At 42.9% G+C, this 21,661-nt stretch overlaps 1 protein-coding gene across 5 annotated transcripts in view; it reads left to right on the top strand.

Annotated features, from left to right (window-relative positions):
* The window catches only part of Slc44a5 (solute carrier family 44, member 5), a 295,495-nt gene that overhangs the window by 50,912 nt on the left and 222,922 nt on the right, over window positions 1–21,661 (top strand). For 4 of the 5 annotated variants that reach the window (XM_017591005.3, XM_017591006.3, XM_063282306.1 and 1 more), the window contains exon 2: window positions 17,386–17,469. The exons of the other annotated variant lie outside the window; for it this stretch is intronic. In XM_017591005.3, coding sequence (XP_017446494.1) covers window positions 17,457–17,469 — 13 coding nt within the window. In that variant the 5' untranslated portion in view covers window positions 17,386–17,456. The remainder of the gene's footprint in view (window positions 1–17,385; window positions 17,470–21,661) is intronic. 5 annotated transcript variants of the gene reach the window in all.

A 21,661-nucleotide genomic window follows, 5' to 3' on the forward strand; every position in this document is an offset into this window, starting at 1 on the left:
TCCATTTTCATCTCTGATTTTATTAATTAGGAGTGTCTGCCCCTCTTCTGTTTGGTTAGACTGTCTGAGGGTTTGCCAGATGTTCTGAACTATAACATCGTCTTGGTGGATTGCCTCCTTAATCATTATGAAGAGACCTTTTCTATTTCTTCTGATCAGTTTTGGCTTGGTATTTGTTTTGTTGGATATTAGAATAGACAAATATACTTGCTTTCCAATTTCATTTACCTTGTTTTTTTTTTTTTTTTTTGAGCCTTTCACTCTAAGATTGTGTCTGTCTTTGTTGTGGATGAGGTGCTTTACTGGAGGGAGCAAACTAATGGAACTGCCTTTGAAAATCCACCTTGCTAGTATATCTCTTGAGTGGTGAACTGAAACCTGTCACACCCAAACTTATTACTGATAGCTGTGTATTGATTTCTGTAATTCTGTAGTGTTGGTGTTTTGCTCTTACTTGTTTTGCTGCTCTTCTAGCAGGATTTACTCTTTAGTGCAGCATCATGGGTATGTTCAACCTTCTAAGTGCAGAGGATCCCTTCAAATACCTTTCGCACTCCTGGTTTAGTGATCATGAATTTTGTTAGTTTTTGTTTGTCATGGAAGGGTTTTCACTGTCCTTAAATTTTGTTGGATAGTTTGGCTGGGTATAACACCATGAGTTGGTAGTTATTGTCTTTCAGAGTATGAAACGCATCAGTTCATGCTATCCTCACTTTTATGGATTCTGCTTAAATCTCTGATGTGAGTCTTATACTTTGCCTTTTGTACGTGACTTTTGCCTCTTTCTAACAGCTTTCAAACCTTTTCCTTATTCTCTATTCTTAGTGTTTTAACTATAGTATGGCAAAGGAAGGTTCCTTTTTGGACTTGCCTGGCATTCTAAATGCCTTCTGGATCAACGTGGTAATCTCTTTTCCTAGATCTTGGGACTTGTTTGATTTTATTGAATATAATTTGTGTGTTCAGCCCAAAGTTCCTCCCTCTTGTGTAACATTTTTTTTCCATGAGGAGATGTCACAGGTGTTTCCTCACTGGGGACTGAGAACCCATGACAGACCAAAGTATAGATATTACCAAAGTCTAACTTGGTAAACCAAAGAGTTTTATTGGGGTTACTTATAGGAATATGGGTTAGGGGTTACTTACAGAAGCAGAACCCTAACTCTAACCCTATCTCTAACTCTAACTCTATCCCTAACCTTAACACTTGATTCAAAGACAGCTGCACCATCAGAGTCTACTCATGGGTGGCAGCTCATAAAATCTGGGAACCTGAAGCACATGCAGTCAATAGGTTGGATAGTGTCCTTTTGGAGTGACTCAGTTGATCTAAACTCCTTCAAGGCATCTCAAATGGTTTCTGCTTTTTTATAGGCAGCTGGTTTGGCATCAGAGTCTTCTGTGCAGCTTGTCTTGTCTGAATCTTTGCAGCTTGATTCATTTGAGAATGAATCCTTTTTGAAGCTTGGCTCTCCAAGCATGACTCTCAGCAGCTAGCTTATTTACTCTGGGAAGGAGGGGCCTAATGAATCTGGTTAGTTTCAGGGACTTCCTGAAGTTTGTTTGATTTGTTTACCTTCCTGCTTAAGGAACTCCCTGAGGAACTGATGTTTCAATCTTGGAGGAAACTGTTAAACAGAACTCTACTTCTGCTTATGATTTGTAAATTTGATCTTTCAATGGTTTTCATAGAGCTCATATGTCTGCTCACCTTATTTTGTCTTTTATCACTGACTGGATATTCTAATTTATCTGCCTTGTTTTCCAGCCCTGATGTTCAGTCTTCATATGATCTGTTCTACTGGTAAGGGTTCTAGGAAGGGTTTTGATTGGCTTAATGAAATCCTAGAATTTCAATTAGACCTTTTCAGTATTTTTATATTTTATTGAATTATTCTTTAATATCCTGTATTGACTTTCCCCTGTTCTATTCAGCTGTTTATTTGTATTCATTTCACATTCAGTTAGGAGTTGATTTGTATCCTGCTTGATTTCACTAAACCTTCTTACCCTTATGCTTTTAAATTCTTAGCATTTCCTGTGATCATTTCCACTGGAAATTGCTGCTGCGCAGTTATCTTTCATCTGAACTCTTTCATGTTCCTTTTATGCCTGCATTTGGACTTCACATCTGGGGTTATTCCGTTGGTTGAGTTTTTAAAATGATTTTATTTATGTGTATGTGTGAATGTGTCTTGTGTGTGTGTGTGTGTGTGTGTGTGTGTGTGTGTGTGTGTGTATGTATGCTACATGTGTGCTGAGGCCAGAAGAGGGGATTGGATTGATGCATCTGGAGTTACAGGTGGTTGTGAGCCACCTACATGAGTGTTGGGAATTGAACTTGTGCCCTTTGAGAGAGTCCCAAGTGTTCCTAACACTGAGCATTGCTCTCGCTAACACTGGAATTCTTCTTAAATCAGTTATTCCTTTTCACTTGAAATATTTGTAATGTTCAACTGTGACTAGACTGAAGCAAGTTCAGATGTATAGTTCAATAACTATGCTCTCAGCCCACATTGTAGGGTCAAAGGTCTGATACCACTGCCGGGTTTGAAAACCCAACAATCCCTGAACTTGAAATGCTACCAAATCCCTGGGCTTGCCTTGAAGTTCCCTACCTTGGATAACTCTACCCTGGAAAACTCTGTCTCCAAGAAACCCTATATAAAGCTCACCTCCTGCTCAGTTCATTGCTGCTTCTCAACAGAGCAGAGGCAGCCATCCTCTTGGCTTTTCCCCTCCCAATAATCTCTTGTGTGAGATTTGTTGTGTGGTATGACTTTGTGGTACTCATTGCCTCCCATCTGCCACGATGCCTTTTCCCTTAGAGCTGTAACACTTCTACTAGGGAAGCCTTTTTCTCAGAGCTGCAACATTTCTATAGGGGAACCCTTTTCCCTCAGAACTGCAGCACTTACACTGTGGAAGCCTTTTCCCCTCAGAGCTCTAACACTTACACCCTTGCTTACCCTTAGCCAGGTACATAGCTCCTACCCCATTTGGAGAATATTATCTGCAGAAGCATCCACAACTGTAGAGTTGGAGATTTTATTAAAGATATTTTAATATAAGCACAAGGATTAAGAGAAAACGAGGTGCTCAGAATAAAGTTGGATATACCCAGTTATGGGTATGACTTCCTTAGGGGAGAATCACCCACACATTTACTACTAAAGAAGAAATAAAAAGAAAGAAATCATGTCAAAGCTAAAAGGACATTTGCGATTCCAATCACATAAACTTAGAATAGTTGTCACATTTCCTTTACTAAGAGCTTGTACAATTTTTGAAGGCAGGGATTTTGATTTAGTTTATTACTGACCCTAGCACATTCTGTGACTCATAGTGGACGCTCTGCAAATGGATACTATTTATCCATGAGCTGTGAGAGTATAACTAATATAAAATTGAATTCTGGTAGTTTATAAAATCTTTATTATGTTTATTTGTGTGTGCATGCAAGTGTATGTGCATGTGCACATATGCGTGTCATGGTGTAGTTCTGGAGATCAGATGACATCCTGTGGGAGTCATCATCTCCTTCCTCTATGTGGGACTTGATGATTGAACTCAGTTCATCAAGTCTGGTGGCACATGACTTTACTCACTGAAACACCTTGTTGGCCCTAAGTTTAGTAATCTCAATTGAAAAATTGGTTCACAATATTTTACTCGCTGATCAATATTGTATGCCAGTTGATTAGTACTAGTGATCTAGTGGTCTTGTTTTACATGTAACAAGATGTTTTTCATATTTACTGAATTCCTGAGTAAATGGTGCACATTCTAAGTGATCAGTACTGGGCACAGGGTGTGTACACAAATGTGCGCTGTGCCTGACTGAACTCATAGCTGCAAATGACTGGAAAGAAGGAGCCTGGGGATACTAAGTCATTCTAAATACAGGTCACAGCCTCTTTCCTGTGGAAATGTTTGTTTTATTCAAGGTGCTATCCGGGCTCTCTGTGTCCTGCTCATGTGTAGAATGTGAACATAAGCCTAACAGAAGACAGAGTACTCTCACAAGGGGACACCCAGGGATACCCAGGGACTGGTGTTGTTTTTGCAAAGCCACAGAGAGTCAAGGTTGTTGGGTCACAAGGAGTGAAGTTAGGCTGTGAGTTCCCTTCCCACCTGTTTTCACTCTCTCCTGTCTGCTCAAGAGTTATGAGTTCTCTCCCAAAAGACAAGAAAATCCTTCCTCATATACAAGTCTACTTTCTTCTTCTCATCTTTCCCCATCTCCTCCTTCCCTTCCCTCCCTTCCTGACCCCCTTTTTGTCTCTTCTCTTCTTCCTCTTAAGCTCTCACATATGAATCTACAATAAACATCTCTCTAAAACAAACAAAGACCAATATGTCATTAATATAATTTCCATCTACATTGCTGCTACTATAGCATTCAAATTATGGCCAACACAGCAGTGTATTTTTTTCTTCCTTCCCCCCCCTGGAAAACACATGAGACTTCTTTAGAAAAGATAATGAAATCTTTCTGCAAGCTATGTTTTTCCTTCATAGCTTATCAATGTCCATTTTCAGGCTGTCTTTTGCATGTCAGCTGTGATATATTGAAATAGAATTTTCAGGAATCTTGACTCTCTTGAGCTTTGAAAGGAATGGGGGAGTTACCATTAACAAGTAATACACACTCACATTTATGGGATGGGTGTGGTAGAAAGTTATGGACACCACAGAATCTCTGAGCCTCTGGTAGAAGTTTCTCTCAAGCCTGTGATGATAGCACTGAAGGGTGTCATCATTTCTCCTCTGCTATAGAAACTCAATGTGGATGGATTTGTTGAATTGTTCGCTGTGAACAAAGCTTTCAGAGTAGTAAAGTTAAGGGTTCAGATGAACAAAGATGTCACCCAGGAAACTCAAAACCTTTGTACATATAAAGTTTCTGGCCTTTAGACAATTGGTTGGCGCAGTTCCTCATTCAACTGTGATGGTGTTGAGGGTGACTCACAGAATACTGTCTGAATCTTGTTCTTAACCTGTAAATGGTAAACTTGTTTGCCATCTTGCCTTAAAATAGAATGTTGAGTGTTTTTATTATTGTTAGTGGCTTCTTTTCTTTAATGTAAATTCTGGCTTATTTATGGGTCTTGTGAGCAGAGTGAAGTGCTTACCCGTGTATTCAGCTGCTCAGTGCCTCCTGAGTGCCGTGTGCTAAGGATGTGGTAGTCAGTACAGGCTGCTAGAGATGCAAAGACCACCAAAGACATTGCACAGTGAGTTGCTGAGGCACAGTTAGTAGCCAAGAACGCAGCCATGGAGAAAGGCTACATGACAACCACAGGCCATGTGTTCACAGGCACTAACACTTTCTCTGAGGTCTTACTGAGGGACAAACCCTGAAGACAGCTAACTTCACAAGGCAGTAGCTGAAAGGAAATAATGAAGGAAACCCTTTGGGGGCTGGATAAGGTTTAGGGAGAGATTATGATAGAGACTAAGGAACATTTTGTAGTAATTCATTCATTTGGAAAGTTTCCATACTCAGTGTAATAGCCTTGTCAACTTGACACAACCCAATATCACCAGAGGAGGATGTCTCAATAGTAGATTGTCTACCTTGGGTTGGACTTTGGGTGAATGTCTATGGAGTGCGGGGGTATTGCCTTAATTCATGTGAGAAGACATGCCCACTGTGGGCAGTACCATTCCCCAGGCAGCAGCTATTGAACTGTATAGGAATGGCAAAATCAAGCTGAGCACAAGCAAGTGAATACACATGCATTCGTTTCTCTTTACTCTTGACTATGGATGGGATGTGGCTAGTGGTTTGAAATTCCTGCCTTGACTTGCCTGCTATGATGGATTATAACTTGAAGTGGTAAGATGAAATAATCTGCCTTCTCCCCTAAGTAGTCTTTTATCAAAGCATTTTATCACAGCAACATAAACGACACTAGAACATGTGGTTCAAGAAAACAAATAGGGGAATTAATCTAGACTCTAAAGCATTCTAGGAATTTACTAATATTCATGGTAACTCTGTGAAGTAGTGCACTGTGAAATCTGGAGGACTGCTTCCAGCCTGGTGTCACACTGTGTGGGCTGTTCCTCAGGGGGCACCCTTGTTCAGCCTCAGAAAGTGGATTACTGTGGTCACCAAGAGGTTAACAGGCCTTGCAAATTGATTCTTTCTAACCAAATTTGCAGGAGTCTGATTATGAACCAGAACATCCATTTACAAACTGTATGGGGAAATTAACTGCTAAGTAGACTAGAATGCTCCCATCAGCCTGTGAGCACATGTTAATCCCTATGGGACAGAAAGCTTGAGGAAATAAAATTAAGGCCTGCAGGATGCTGAGGGAGTAGAGAGTTAGAAGGAAGTGAGTCGTGTGCTTTTTATAAGGAAGTTGTAATGCTGTGCTAGAGCCCAGTGTGTCTCTCCACCATGGAAATGTGCTTGCCTAAGGAATCCAGTTCTGTCTTCAGCCATACAGGCTCTACCCTCTTAGTACAGTTTATAGCAGCTGTGAGCAAATTTGGAGGACCTGAAACCTTGTACAAAACCATTGCTCTGGAGTGGCAGAGTATCTGAAAGTGCTACCGAGGAGGGACAGAGATGCCTCACATGGAATAACCACAGTGACAGACAGGGCAGTGTTTGTGGCATAGCATGACCATATCGAACCAATAGAGAACTGACCGTGTGTGAGGAACTAGTTAAGAACATTACATGAGTTTCCAATTTTGTTTCTATAACCGCCCTTAACAATAGTTTGCTTTTGTAGCTGGTACATATAAATGCATATCAATTAAAATAATATGCCTAGAAAGTCATTTTCTTAACAGGCAGCTATATAGATTGGGCTCATTAGGGCTAATGTGTCCATACTTGTACATTTTATTTCTTCTTGACGTTTATTCTTCCTCCAGTTGAGAGTGTCTGAGTAATGATTCATCTCTTTGCTTCTCCTGACCTCTGTTCTCAACATCAACAACTCGTAGATGCAGATGCTCCCCTCTCAGATGCTTCCCCCTCAGATGCATTGTGGGTCTCTCCTTTCTTAATCTTACTGTCTATGCTAGTGCCGTTGTGGATCACCACCCTCTGACCTAGCTCATCTGCCTTCCCTATTGATCAGTCCTTTGCCCTGAGAGTAATGTTTATATGAATGTAGTTTTTGTCTAATGTAAGTTTAATTATTTCAGCTCTTTAAAATGTACACACTTATATGTGTCTGTTGGTGCACTCAGTTTGCAGCCATTGTTAGCCTACAATTCCATGACATTCTCATGACCCCCAAAGATGCCCTCATTCGTTTAGGTTGACCCGATCATCCTAGCAATCTTTTAGAAACCTGTAAACTGTCTTCTGTCTCTATGACTCATCTCTTCTGGAAATATGTCAGTTGATAGACATCTGGTTTGGCCATCGTGGCTGATGAGGCCATGAGCATTGGTGGGCGTGTGTTTGGCTGCCTAAGGAAGCAGAGGATAGCAAGATTGATGCTCAACATCGATGTCTATGCGGGAGGAAGCGGAGGGATGTGAATCTGGGGAGCCAGGCAGGGCCTGACCAGCCTCTGGTGATGCTATGGGTCTGTGGCTTTGAGATCACTGACTTAATGCTTGCATTTTTACTTAATGCGTCATCCTTACCTGCTTGTCCTATTACTGGCTCAAGTCATGCCAAGTCTCCTTGCTTCAGTGTCTCCATTTGCAAAGTGACATCACTGAGCTACATGTAATCAGCAAAGGTCCTTTCTTGCTCTGAAAGTCCGTGGCCTATAAAGCCGAAGTTTCAAGTATTTTTGCTGTGTGCAATCGATGCTGGCCATTTCTTGGTCTTACTGGTGGATGGTTTGTGTAAAGTGTGAGTTTCATTAGCCCTCTTTAGATGGAAGGGCACTTTCTATGTTGTTTGCCTCTGAAAAGCTGTGTTTTTAGGACCTGTAACTAAAATACGACTTCAGAAATCAGTGCTTTAGAAAATGTTTCAATAACATTAGTAGAAAATAGCCTAAATTATTTTTAGCCCAGTGGGGTGATTAATAGTAAAAGAAAAGGTCTCTAAGTTTCAGAAAGTTACCAAAGATCCTTTTCCTTGAAATGAAGTTAAAAGGTCAGTCATTCACCAAGCATTTTGAATCTTGAATGTGAAATTAAACTAGCAGCATGTGAGGAAATTAGCTCTCAATTTACAGAATTAGTCTAAAATTTCCTTATTCTTTTAAACAGTAGGAAACAACAAAACGAGGTGGGGGTTCTGTGCTGAATAGGTTCAAGTCAATGTGACACAACTACAGTCATCTGAGAGGAGGGGCCTCAAATGAGAAATGCCTCAATAAGACCAGGCCTCAGGCAAGCCTGTAGGGCATTTTCTTAATTAGTGATTGATAGGGGAGGGCCCAGCCCGTTGTGGGTAGTGCCATCCCTGGGCTGGTGGTCCTGGGTTCTATACGAAAGCAGGCTGAGCAAACCATGAGGAGCAAGTCAGTAAGCAGCACCCCTTTATGGCTTCCACATTAGCTCCTGCTTCCTGGTTCCTGTTCTGCTGGAGAACAGACACCGTGACCAAGGCAACTCTCACAAGGACAACACTTAATGGGGGCTGATTAGGCATACATTTTTTGCAACCTACTTTTTAAAATAAGGGTTCAACCTCTCCTCAAGCCCACCACCCAGCAGAGGGAGTGGAAGAGAAAAGTTATTAGGATGTGGGGGAAGTAAACCTGTTTAGCAATAGTTCTTTGGGGCCGAGTTCTATTTTCTTTGGCTGCAATTCTGTCCTATAGCAAATGCCAAATACCACTCAGGAGCTGCAGACCAATCCTCTAGGCAGATAGACACCACACATAAACCACCAACTACAGTTCAATCCTAAAGAAACCACAGGGCTCGCAAATTGGTCTGATTCGAGGCCACAGAAGCAGCAAGCTGCCACAGGAACCTCATGAGTAGTTCTTGCATGAGTTTCTCTCAATGGCAGCATTACCACACGTTGAACTCAACAACACTATGTAAGGCGAACTAGTACATGCTTGTTGTTGGGGAAGAATAGCAAGGTAGAGCAAACCAAACCAAGGCTCAGTGATCATCTCACTCAGTCTGTGGGGTCATATTTGTACTTCTTCATCATTGGTCCTTTCACATGCTTGCTATATCAAAACATCCTTTCACTGTGTCTGCTTCAGGAAAACATTCTTTCCCAAGTCGACTCCAGCAAAGCATCCTTTCACCTGTGTGCCCTAGCAAAACATCATTTGACATAATCGACTTTCCAAAGAAACTAGAAGCTTCCATTTCAGGACTGCTTACAGGTTCAGAGGTTCAGTCCATTATCATCAAGGTGGGAGCATGGCAGCATCCAGGCAGGCATGGCGCAGGAGGAGTTGAGAGTTCTTTTTTTTTTCTTTTTTCTTTTTTCTTTTTTTCAGAGCTGGGGACTGAACCCAGAGCCTTGCGCTTGCTAGGCAAGCACTCTACCACTGAGCTAAATCCCCAACCCGAGTTGAGAGTTCTCCATCTTCATCTGAAGGAAGCCAGGAACAGACTGAGCATCCTCAGGCAGCTAGGAGGAGGGTCTCTGAGCCCACCCCACAGTGACACACTTCCTCCAACAAGGCCACACCTTCTAATAGTGCCACCCCCTGGGCCAAGCATATGCAAACCACCACAACATGCTGTGAAAAATGGTAACTTTTGTTGAATGTGATTGGAAGATATGCAGTAGCAATTTTTTTCTATTCTGTTCTGCCTGTTCTGTCAACTGTGAGAGAGTGTTACAGCTGGGTCCTACACACTGTGAGCTGAGACTTCCTGGCTAGCCATCTGAAAGCTGAGGAGTCCAAGATGGAGGGTCTCTGTGTCACCAGACCCCTTCGTTTATTGTAACATGCAGAAAGCTCTGTGTTGGGGAGAGGGGAGGAGTGAGAGGGGATCACGGGAGCTGGGCTCAACCATTTTTTCAGGATCTCACTCTCAGAACAAAAGCATTGTCTACTCATGAGGATAGAGCTGTGGCCTACCCACCTCTCAATACTCTTGAAATGGCGATTAGGTTCGAGAGACACAAAACATTTAAACCACAGCGTCTTCTGACCCTTCTGTGAGTTTGAAATTATTTCTATCTAAAAATCCAAGAAAGGTGTTGGCTTGAGTCAGTCATTGTAGCACAGGAAGCACTCAACGGTGCTGGAGTGACGTGAACTCATCGCACTATCTATCAGTATAACTTGTAAAGCATGGCTTCGTTTGGTGTAGCTCTCCCAGAGGATTGTACATTTTGTCAACATAAATATTAGCAGGGTTCAGTTGTATGTCAGGGCATCAGGAAGCTCACTGGGCATTAGGACTTAAGGCGATATTTGAGTCTTGGTTTTAAGGTTGACACCTGAGGAGAGTCAGCCGCAACCGACACAGGATAAAGCGACAAGGTAAACACAGGAAGAGTAGCAAGGGAGCAATCCTCAAGATGAACTTGGGGGTGGTGTGGTAGAGAGGCATGGCAGCAGGGTAGGGCCCTTCCACTTGGTGGGGTGGAGGGGTGGGGAGAGAGGATTCCACATAAAAGGACTAACAGGCTGAAGCAGGTGGAGGCAAGCGCTGAGTCCTGTTGTCTGTCTGTCCCACCACTGGGGGCGTTACAGCCCACTCAGGAGAGGCAGAACGTGTGACAGGGGTCTCCAGGTGTCATTCTCTGCAGAACCAGAAGGGATAAATTCTGAAGAAGGGAAGGTTCCACAGGGGTTTTGGCCAAAAGGGCCAAAGTGTTACAGCTCTGCAAAGAGAAGCCTGTAGCCCATGCAGGGCAGGTAGCTGGGGGGTTTCTCCGACTACCGTTACCATAGCAGCTCCAATGCCAGAGGCAGCAGTGGTGACAGGCCACGGTGAGCAGTAGCAAGCAGGTGGTGGGAAGTAGCTATGACTGACAGGAAACAGAGGTGACAAGTAGCTGCAGACAGCTGGGAGCTGGATGGCAGCAGCAGGGCATGAGCACGACATGCTGGACCGATCCAAGGTCCAGCATGCTGGACCGATCCAAGGTCCAGCATGCTGGACCGATCCAAGGTCCAGCAATGAATGCTTCAGGAGAGAAAACTCTTCCCCAGAGTGTTATACCTCAATAAAACAGCCTCTCTCAGACGATTCTTGGTGAAATAACTCGTGCACTCTATTTTATGTGGATAGGGACCTTATAAACATTTTGGGAGTAGGGTGGGATCCAGGGGCAGATGCTTCCCATTGGCTCAGTCTGAGATGTCAGGGATGCTCTATTTGCATGCGGGAAGGGCTTCAGGTGTTGTCCCGGTGTGACTGATTGTCATGGCCCCCTCAGTGGGGTATTGTGGTTACACATTCCAGAACAGGTAGAGCTAGGCAAGGAGCTGGCCCACTCTTACCCGCCCTTCTCAATTCTGAGATTCTCTGGGGTTTGGGTCTGTTCAACCTTACCAGTTCTTGTGTCTGGTGGCATGGTCCACTTGCCCCACTGAGCTGGGGTTCAGTAGGACTCTTAGCTATTTTGTATCACAGAAGCATAACATAGCCTTCTGACTTTCAGTGTATTATAGCTGAAGTATGTATGATTTTAGTTTAGCTAGGTAAATGCATAAGTTATTAGGACAGTATAAGGCTAACACTAGAGTGTGTGTGGTGCAAATGACCAATTGATCTTATTATTGGTAATGACTGCCATCATCATTACAAATGAGACTCCTTTGATCACTTTATTTTCAAAAATCTATTATTATTAATTTTAATATTATCGTGTAAGTGTGTATGGACATGTGTGTGCCTGGGCACTTGTGTAGAGGTCAAAAGGCAGGAGGTCAAATGACAAGTTCCAGAGACAATTCTCTCCTACTAGGGCTTGTAGGAATTGAATGCATTCGATCAGGTGTGCAAAGTGTTTTCACTCACAGGGCCATCTCATCAGCCCTTCTTACGGTTTTGATCACATTTGAACTAGACGTCAACCCCCTTTTTTAGGAACAGAAATTTTTAGAATTCTCAAGAGTCACATCTTGAACATATCAAGTTTGGCAGATCTCAGGTTGGGAGCACCAAGTGAGGGAATGGAGTCATCGTTTCCTAAAAACATCTTCCAATTTACAAATCATTACAAAAAAAGAGGGTATTTTGTTTTTAATTGCCATAATTGGTTTATATTATGAAAAGGACAGTCAAACAGCCAGAGGCAAATATCAAACACAAATTATGATCTTTGATTTTTAAAACTCAATACTCCCTCCGGATATGTATGGTTTACACACACTTGTAAGAAACACACTCAGATAGACATGTGCACAGAAGGGGACACACGGACAGCCTACAGAGAATATACAGGTAAATGTACTAAGCACAGTGTTCACCTCCAACAGTGGGTACAACAGTAATTTTAATGATGGGTCATTTCTGACCTGTGAAATTACATTGTTCAACAACAAACAACAAAACCCTTTCAACCGTCTGAGTACCCAAAGGCACAGACACAGTTATGTGATATATGCATTGACGCCATTTGACTTTACTTGGCATTTTTTTAACATAAAATTTCATTGCTGTGGAATTTGCTTTGGGGAGAATATTTTTTCCATCTTTATTAAATTGGGTATTTCTTATTTACATTTCAAATGTTATACCCTTTCCTGGTTTCCAGATCAATATCCCCTACCCATCCTCCCACCATTACCACCCTCCTAGCAAGAATCCTGTTCACTGGGGGTCCAACCTTGGCAGGATCAAGGGCTTCCCCTTCCACTGGTGCCCTTACTAGGCTATTCATTGCTACCTATGAGGTCGGAGCCCAGGATCAGTCCATGTATATAGTCTTTGGGTAGTGGCTTAGTCACTGGAAGCTCTGGTTGCTTGGCATTGTTGTTCATATGGGGTCTCAAACCCCTTCAGCTCTTTCAGTCCTTTCTCTGATTCCTTCAATGGGGGTCCTGTTCTCAGTTCAGTGGTTTGCTGCTAGCATTCGCCTATGTATGTGCTGTATTCTGGCTGTGTCTCTCAGGAGAGATCTACATCCGGTTCCTGTCAGCCTGCACTTCTTTGCTTCATCCATCTTATCTACTTTGGTGGCTGTATATGTATGGGCCACATGTGGGGCAGGCTCTGAATGGGTGTTCCTTCTGCCTCTGTTCTAAACTTAGCCTCCCTATCCCCTCCTAAGGGTATTGTTGTTCCCCTTTTAAAGAAGGAGTGAAGCATCTGCATTTTGGTCATCCTTCTTGACTTCTGTGCATCTAAGGTAATTCGAGCATTTGGGCTAATAGCCACTTATTAATGAGTGCATACCATGTGTGTTTTTCTGTGATTGGGTTACCTCACTCAGGATGATATTTCCCCGTTCCATCTATTTGTCTATGAATTTCATAAAGTCGTTGTTTTTGATAGCTGAGTAGTATTCCACTGTGTAGATGTACCACATTTTTTGTATCCATTCCTCTGTTGAAGGGCATTAGACTCTTTCTAGCTTCTGGCTATTATAAATAAGGCTGCTATGAACATAGTGGAGCATATGTCTTTGTTATATATTTGGGAATCTTTTGGATATATGCGCAAGAGAGGTATAGATGGGTCCTCAGGTAGTGCAATGTCCAATTTTCTGAGGAACCTCCAGACTGATTTCCAGAATGGTTGTACCAGTCTGCAATCCCACCAACAATGGAGGAGTGTTCCTCTTTCTCCGCATCCTCTCCAGCATCTGCTGTCACCGGAGTGTTTGATCTTAGCCATTCTGACTGGTGTGAGGTGGAATCTCAGGGCTGTTTTGATTTGCATTTCCCTTATGACTAAAGATGTTGAACATTTCTTTAGGTGCTTCTCAGACATTCGGCATTCCTCAGTTGTGAATTCTTTGTTTAGCCCTGAACCCCATTTTTTAACAGGGTTATTTGTCTCCCTGCAGTCTAACTTTGTGAGTTCTTTGTATATTTTGGATACAAGCCCTCTATCTGTTGTAGGATTCGTAAAGATCTTTTCCCAATCTTTGTTGGTTGCTGTTTTGTCCTAACAGTGTCCTTTGCCTTACAGAAGCTTTGTAGTTTTATGAGATCCCATTTGTTGATTCCTGATCTTAGAGCATAAGACATTGGTGTTTTATTCAGGAAAATTTCCCCAGTACCCATGTGTTTGAGATTCGTCCCCACTTTCTTTTCTATCAGTTTGAGTGTATCTGGTTTGATGTGGAGGTCCTTGATCCACTTGTACAGGGTGATAAGAATGGATCAATCTGCATTCTTCTACATGCTGACCTCCAATTGAATCAGCACCATTTGCTCAAAATGCTATCTTTTGTTCATTGGATGGTTTTGGCTCCTTTGTCAAAAATCAAGTGACCATAGGTGTGTGGGTTCATTTCTGGGTCTTCAATTCTATTCCACTGGTCTATCTGCCTGTCTCTGTACCAATACCATGCAGTTTTTATCACTATTGTTCTGTAATACTGCTTGAGTAATATTGTGTAATATTGCTTTCTCAGCCTCTAATGAAATGATCATGTGGTTTTTATCTTTCAGTTTGCTTATATAGTGGATTACGTTGATGGTTTTCTGTATATTAAACCATCCCTGCATACCTGAGATGAAGCCTACTTGATCATGGTGGATGTGTTCTTGGATTCGGTTTGCCAGAATTTTATTTTCCTTATCTTTTTTAATGACTAGTTGAAAATTGATTTTATTCGATATTAGAATGGCTACTCCAGCTTGCTTCTTCCAACTATTTGCTTGGAAAGTTGTTTTCCAGCCTTTCACTCTGAGGTCGTGTCTGTCTTTGTCTCTGAGGTGTGTTTCCTGTAGGCAGCAGAATGCAGGGTCCTTGTTGCATATCCAGTTTGTTAATCTATGTCTTTTTATTGGGGAGTTGAGACCATCGATGTTGAGAGACATTAAGGAATAGTGATTATTGCTTCCTGTTATATTCATATTTGGATGTGAGGTTATGTTTGTGTGCTTTTCTTCTCTTTGTTTTGTTGCCAAGATGATTAGATTCTTGCTTTTTCTAGGGTGTAGCTTGCCTCCTTGCGTTGGGCTTTACCACTTATTATCCTTTGTATGGCTGGATTTGCAGAAAGATATTGTGTAAATTTGGTTTTGTCATGGAATATCTTGGTTTCTCCATCTATGTTAATTGAGAGTTTTGCTGGATACAGTAACCTGGGCTGGCATTTGTGTTCTCTTAAGGTCTGTATGATGTCTGTCCAGGATCTTCTGACTTTCATAGTCTCTGGTGAGAAGTCTGGTGTGATTCTGATAGGTCTGCCTTTATATGTTACTTGACCTTTTTCCCTTAGTACTTGTAATATTCTTTCTTTGTTTTGTGCATTTGGTGTTATGACTATTATGTGATGGGATGAGTTTCTTTTCTGGTCCAATCTATTTGAATTTCTGTAGGCTTCTTGTATGTTTATGGGCATCTCTTTCTTTATGTTAGGGAAGTTTTCTTCTATGATTTTGTTGAAGATATTTACTGGTCCTTTGAGCTGGGAGTCTTCGCTCTCTTCTATACGTATTATCCTTAGGTTTGATCTTCTCATTGAGTCCTGGATTTCCTGGATGTTTTGGACCAGTAGCTTTTTCCGCTTTACATTATCTTTGACAGTTGAGTCGATGATTTCTATGGAATCTTCTGCTCCTGAGATTCTCTCTTCTATCTTTTGTTTTCTGTTGGTGATGCCTGTATCTATGGCTCCTTGTCTCTTCCTTTGGTTTTTGTCTCCCTTTGTGCTTTCTTTATTGTTTCTATTTCCATTTTCAATTCCTTCACCTCTTTGATTGTGTTTTCCTGTAATCCTTTCAGGGATTTTTGTGTTTCCTCTCTAAGGGCTTCTACTTGTTTATTTATGTTTTCCTGCGTTTCTCTAAGGGAGTTCTTCATGTCTTTCTTGAAGTCCTCCATCATCATGATCAAATGTGATTTTAAATTTAGATCTTGCTTTTCTGATGTGTTTGGATATTCAGTGTTTGCTTTGGTGGGAGAATTGGGCTCCGATGATGCCATGTAGTCTTGTTTTCTGTTGCTTGGGTTCCTGTGCTTGCCTCTCTCCATCAGGTTGTCTCTGGTGTTACCTTGTTTTGCTATTTCTGACAGCGGCTTGACCGTTCTATAGGCCTGTGTGTGAGAAGTGCTGTAGACCTGGTTTCCTGTTTTCTTTCATCCAGTTATGGGAATAGAGTGTTCTGCTTTCAGGTGTGTAGTCTTTTCTGTCCACTGCTTTCAGTTGTCCCTGTGGGTGGGAACCAGAAGCGCCTGCCTCTTTTTCTCCTGTGTCCCTGTGCACAGGAGACCCGGTAAAGCTAGGGTTTTTTTCTCTAGATTCAGAAATGTGGGCAGAGTGTAGTTTCCTCTGGTTTCCCAGGTGTGTCTGCCCCTCTGAAGATCTAGCTCTCCTGCCCATGGGATTTGGGTGCAGGGAGCTGTTTGACCGGGTCCATTCAGATCCAGGTGTAGTCTGGACCGCAGGGCTCCTCATGTGGTTTTTTTTTTTTTTTAGATTTAAAAAGAATTTTTAAAAACATACATATCTATATATATATATATGCCTGTCTGTGTGGGTATGTGCATCAGGGTGGAGTGCCTGTGGAAGCCAAAGTGGATGTTTAGATCCTGTACAAAAGCTACAGGATACAGTGAGCCTCCAGATGTGGTGCTGGGAACTGAACTTCGGCCCTGTGCAAGAGCAATGTTCTCTTCTTAACTACTGAGCCCCAGTGTTCTGGAGGATTTTCAATGATAGAAATGTTTGTGCTGTTTAGTTCAATTCACAAAGCAGAAAACAAGACATGTTACTTTTGTAGCTTTTCTTAAACTATGTCAAAACAGAAAATTAAAAGATACATGTGGAAACAAACGCTGAAAGGCCAAAGAACCAAAAATTTCAGCACTTTTCCCCCATTACTTACATGCATGAAAATATCATAAACTCATCATTTTATATAGTGTATGTTAATAAAAATAGAAAAAAAATCCCTCCTCATAAAGTTGAAGTTAAACACACGCACATGCACACGCACGCGAGCGTGCTCACGCAATCACTAAAGTGAAAAGAAACACCATTCACACCAATGAATGTGTTAATCAGCATGCAAGTAAGATTTAAAACTCGTTGTCAGTGCTCAACAAAGGGCGCGTGTGGATGAAAGGCAGGGGAGGCAGGAAGGTTGAGGTGCTCTTCCCAGGAGCCATGTTGGTGCGGGGTGGGGGAGGAGAGTTGGGATAAACCTCAGCTCTGTAATAAAGAGAAGCTGCCCCCCTCGAGGACAGCGGAAGTCCGCACTTTTCTTTGTAAAAATTTCTGGGCTTTCAGAAACACACGCGGGGCAGAGGAGGTGATGAATGTATTCCTAAGAGGTAGTTTTTCGATGGAAGATCGCTGACGTCTTATAACCGTTTTCGTACTTGTTTTTATCACAGACTCCTTTCTAAGCAACTCAAGTTTGCGGTGATTCAGTTCAGGCCTTCTGAAGAGACAGCCTCTTAAGTTTATGAGTGACTCAGGTAACCGTCTACTACAATTAAGCCTCTTTGTGTTAAATATCCTTCTTTGACCAATGTTCTCAAAGACAAGTGGACCCGTGAGTATGCACCCCGGTGTCACTGCCCCCTAGTGCCTGCAATGAGAACTGTGACTCTGTCCTACCTGACACCCCCAAACGGGATGGAGATGTCTTCCCTCCAGCAGAACTGGGGTTCCACTGCAGTGGTTCTTGGTAGGAGACAAGAGGCCTATGTGAAGGTAGGTCCCCAGGCGGGCTGTGCCTCTCTGACGCCACTCACTGCTGCCATGCCTCTGGCCAGGCTGTTAGTGCTGGGACCAGAGTCAGAAGATTCTGGTTCTAGCCAGGGCTCTCATGTTGCCCCTTAGAGATGCTCCACTTACACCGTTTGTTGGGTGAGAACCCTGGTTCTAACACTACCTTAGTTCAAACCATCCCTCTCTCCAGGATTAGATGTTAAGCCTCCTTGCAGGCACAGAGCAAACCTGCCCATCTATACCCTCCTCAAACTTGGTCTTTGAGTTCTGAGGCACACTCACTTGGTAAGAAGGTGAACATTACTTTGGTCAGGGCCAGTGACAAAAACTTTCCCGAAGGAAAGCTTTTCTCTTGCTGTGAAAACTCTGGTTTTAGTAGGAATGAAGGTGCAAAATGCCGGACGTGTAGCCTAAAGTCGAGAGCGGCTTTGCTCTCTGGCTGAGCACTTTAAAGAGATTAAAAGAATTATTAAAAACAGGATCTAAAGGTCTGTCTAGGAAGACTCTTGAGAGCTCGTGAATAACATACGTATACGCTTGAAGGCTGCAGAGCTCCTCTGCCTGGTGGGTGTCAGTGACTCACTTCTCATCCTGGCCACGTACCACAGGGGATGCAGGGACAGATCAGATGCCTGCCTCAGGTGGACGCTGTAGAGACTAAGTTGGATGACGGTAGGACATTTTAAATGAATAGGTGCGGTATTGTTTTTTTTGTTTTTGTTTTTTTTTTCCCCGGAGCTGGGGACCGAACCCGGGGCCTTGCGCTTGCTAGCTAAATCCCCAACCCCTAGGTGCAGTATTGTTAACACGCTTTAGAGACGGTCATTTCAACATCCTCAGTAGAAGGAGGGGAATCACCTCATGGGCTGAGAGAAAGATTGAGCCTGTGCCTGGTGAATGGCACGTGTTTGGTCCCTAACAGGCAGTTTTCACTACTGTCCACACGCCTTAGACGTGGGTTACCAATGGCAAAGTCCAGCTTATGTGACTTGAAAGCACAGCACTACTACTCCGCCTACCCTTGCCTGGAGAAAAAGACCTCCTCACATCGGGACAAAGCCAGCGTGCTGCCGGAGCCCGGGAACCGGCCGGATGTGGTTGTAACTTGGCGGTTTCCTAGGCCAGACAATTGTTCACTCAGTACTTAGCTCTCCTCTTCAAATATTAGATAATGTACCCGACACAGCATAACTTTCCCCAGTGGTAATAAAATCCTTTTCATTGTGGTGGGAAAAAAAACCCTCCCACTAATCACAGCTTCTGCTAACTTCTGCTGAATGTCAAGTACTTCCCGGGCCTCTGGACTTTAAGCTGATGGGTGTTTTTTTTTTTTTTTTCTCTTTAGCCTTTATGAGTCACATCCTTTGGTTTTGAGTCTTTGCTCAGCCTACTTAATGGAGAGCTTTTATATTTCATTTTGGCTCTGGGGCTCAAACTTGGGAGCTTGTAATCCTGGGAAACTCATCTGCTACTGACCTGCCTTTCTAGCTCCTTCTTTTTCTCTGTAAACTCCCTTTTGTGGGGCGGCTTTTACACATACAATGACAAAAGCCTGCTGGTTAGGGATCTGTATCGAAGTCTCCACATTATAACAAAGGTCTCGGGCCAAAGGACAACGGTTCAGAGCAGAGCAGCAAAGCTGGAGTCACTGCCTGTATCCCCAGTGTCAGCCGGAAACATCAGTAAGAAACGAATGACCCGTGAGGCTACACCAGCCTCTGAAATAAGAGAAACTCATCAAAAACAATGACCAGGGATTTATACAGAATGAACAGTTAGGGCGTGTGGGCAGAACAGAAATTCTAAGTAAATATCTGTATTTGTTTTTTTTTTTTTTTGTTTTTTTTTGAATGAGAAATATTGTCATTGGTTTGGGTGTTTGAACGCTTGGTTCCCAGTTGTTAGAGTCTTACTGCTGTGAACAGACACCATGACCAAGTCAACTCTTATAAGGACAACATTTCATTGGGGCTGGCTTGCAGGTTTGGAGGTTCAGTCCATTATCATTAAGGCCAGAACATGGCAGCATCCAGGCAGACATGGTGCAGGAGGAGCTGAGAGTTCTACATCTTCATCTGAAGGCTGCTAGCAGAAGACTGACTTCCAGGCAGCTAGGGTGAGAGTCTTAAAGCCCCAACCCACAGTGAACACACCTACTCCAACAAGGCCACACCTATTCCGAAAGGCCATACCTCCAAAGAGTGTCACTCCCTGGGCCAAGCCAATACAAACCATTACGTGGTGAATCTGTGTACGAAGATTATGGAGCCTTTAAGACAGCTGTTCTCAATGCCTTTGCGACTTGTATCCTGGATATCAGACATTTACATTATGATTCACAACAGCAGCAAAATTACAGTTATGAAGTAGCAATGAAATAATTTTACTGTCGCAGGGGTCCCCACAACATGAAGAACTGTGTTAAAGGATCACAGCATTAGGAGGGCTGAGAACCTCAGATTTAGGAGACGGAATCCGGAAAGAAATGGGGCCAGGCAATAAGACTGTGCAGCCTGGTCCCATTTCTTGCTCCTGTCTCCTGCCAGGGTAGACTGTGAACCTCTGGATCCGGGAGCCAAAATAAACCCTCCTTTGAGTTGCCTTCATCAGAGTTTCATCACAGCAACAGAGTAACGAAGACACTCTTCCATCCAACGTGGCTTTCATTCTGTGTGGGGAAAAAGTACACGTGGAATTTTGGCACGGAAAAGTTCTAACTGTGTGACTGAGTGTGTTATAGAGACACATTGAGGAGTCTGATGCCATTGTTGATTGATGGATAATGGTGACATCATTGATATGCCTTTTGAATTTGTTGGGCTATGGGGTATATAAGAAAGATACCTTGAGTATAGTTGGGAGAAGGTGTTCTGGGTGGGCCTGGTCCCAGCATCTGGAGCAGGTCATTGCCTCTTTGCTGTATCTCAGTCTATGGTATTGCTCCTGTGACTGAGGAGAGGGAATGGGAAGGGGGGACTCATTTCCTTTACTATACGTAGATCCAGCGTAGATCCAGCCATCATGTGGCCTCAGGGACAGCAAAGAAATGCTCAGGTCGGAGGCAATGAAGAGGAGACTTGAGCAGAGTATTTATCACCAAAAGAGAGAAATAATAAATTTTGCTTAAGCTGATGTGAATTTTATGTTCCCAAGGTTGTGTGCTTGCAACAAAGCCGGTAGACATTTAAATTGGGTTTTCAGGCTGGCAGCGTCCCGAGTTTGCTACTTTACCTGAGTGGAAATGCCTCTACTCCGTTTTTATGACTTTAGCAGACAGGAAGTCATTACGGCGCATCTTAAAAGCACACTGAGGATTTATGTGTATTAACATCTTAATTTTGCTAAGTGCCGTGAGTCTTGCTTTTACTCTCCTGCTAGAAGATTGCTGGGAAAATGACATCTCATTATAAAAGTTAAGAATTAACGTCATGGGCTGGAGAGATGGCTCAGCGGTTAAGAGCACTGATTGCTCTTCCAGAGGTCCTGAGTTCAAATCCCAGCAACCACATGGTGGCTCAGAACCATCTGTAATGGGATCCAATGCCCTCTTCTGGTGTGTCTGAAAACAACTACTACGGTGTACTCATATACATTAAATAAATCTTAAAAAAAAGAATTAACGTCACAAATAGCATTTCCATAAGCAAGAACCTGTCTTCCTGTAACCTACATTCATCTGTATGTTTAAACCAGCATTGTCCCCATCTCCCCGTGTGTGTGCACATGTGTGTGTATGCACATGTGTGTGTGTGCACATGTGTGTGTGTGCACGTGTGTGTGTGTGTGTGCACGTGTGTGCCTTCCAGCAGTCATACATATCTTCAGAAAATACTGTTGTTGTATAAAATAGGAATCCATCCATTCAGATGGACTCACAAGGAAGAAATGTGAGGAAAAGGAAACAGGACCTCACCGATGAAGTGAAGACTAGAGTGT

Source organism: Rattus norvegicus, chromosome 2, assembly GCF_036323735.1.
Source record: "Rattus norvegicus strain BN/NHsdMcwi chromosome 2, GRCr8, whole genome shotgun sequence".
In the NCBI taxonomy this organism is placed as follows: domain Eukaryota; kingdom Metazoa; phylum Chordata; class Mammalia; order Rodentia; family Muridae; genus Rattus; species Rattus norvegicus.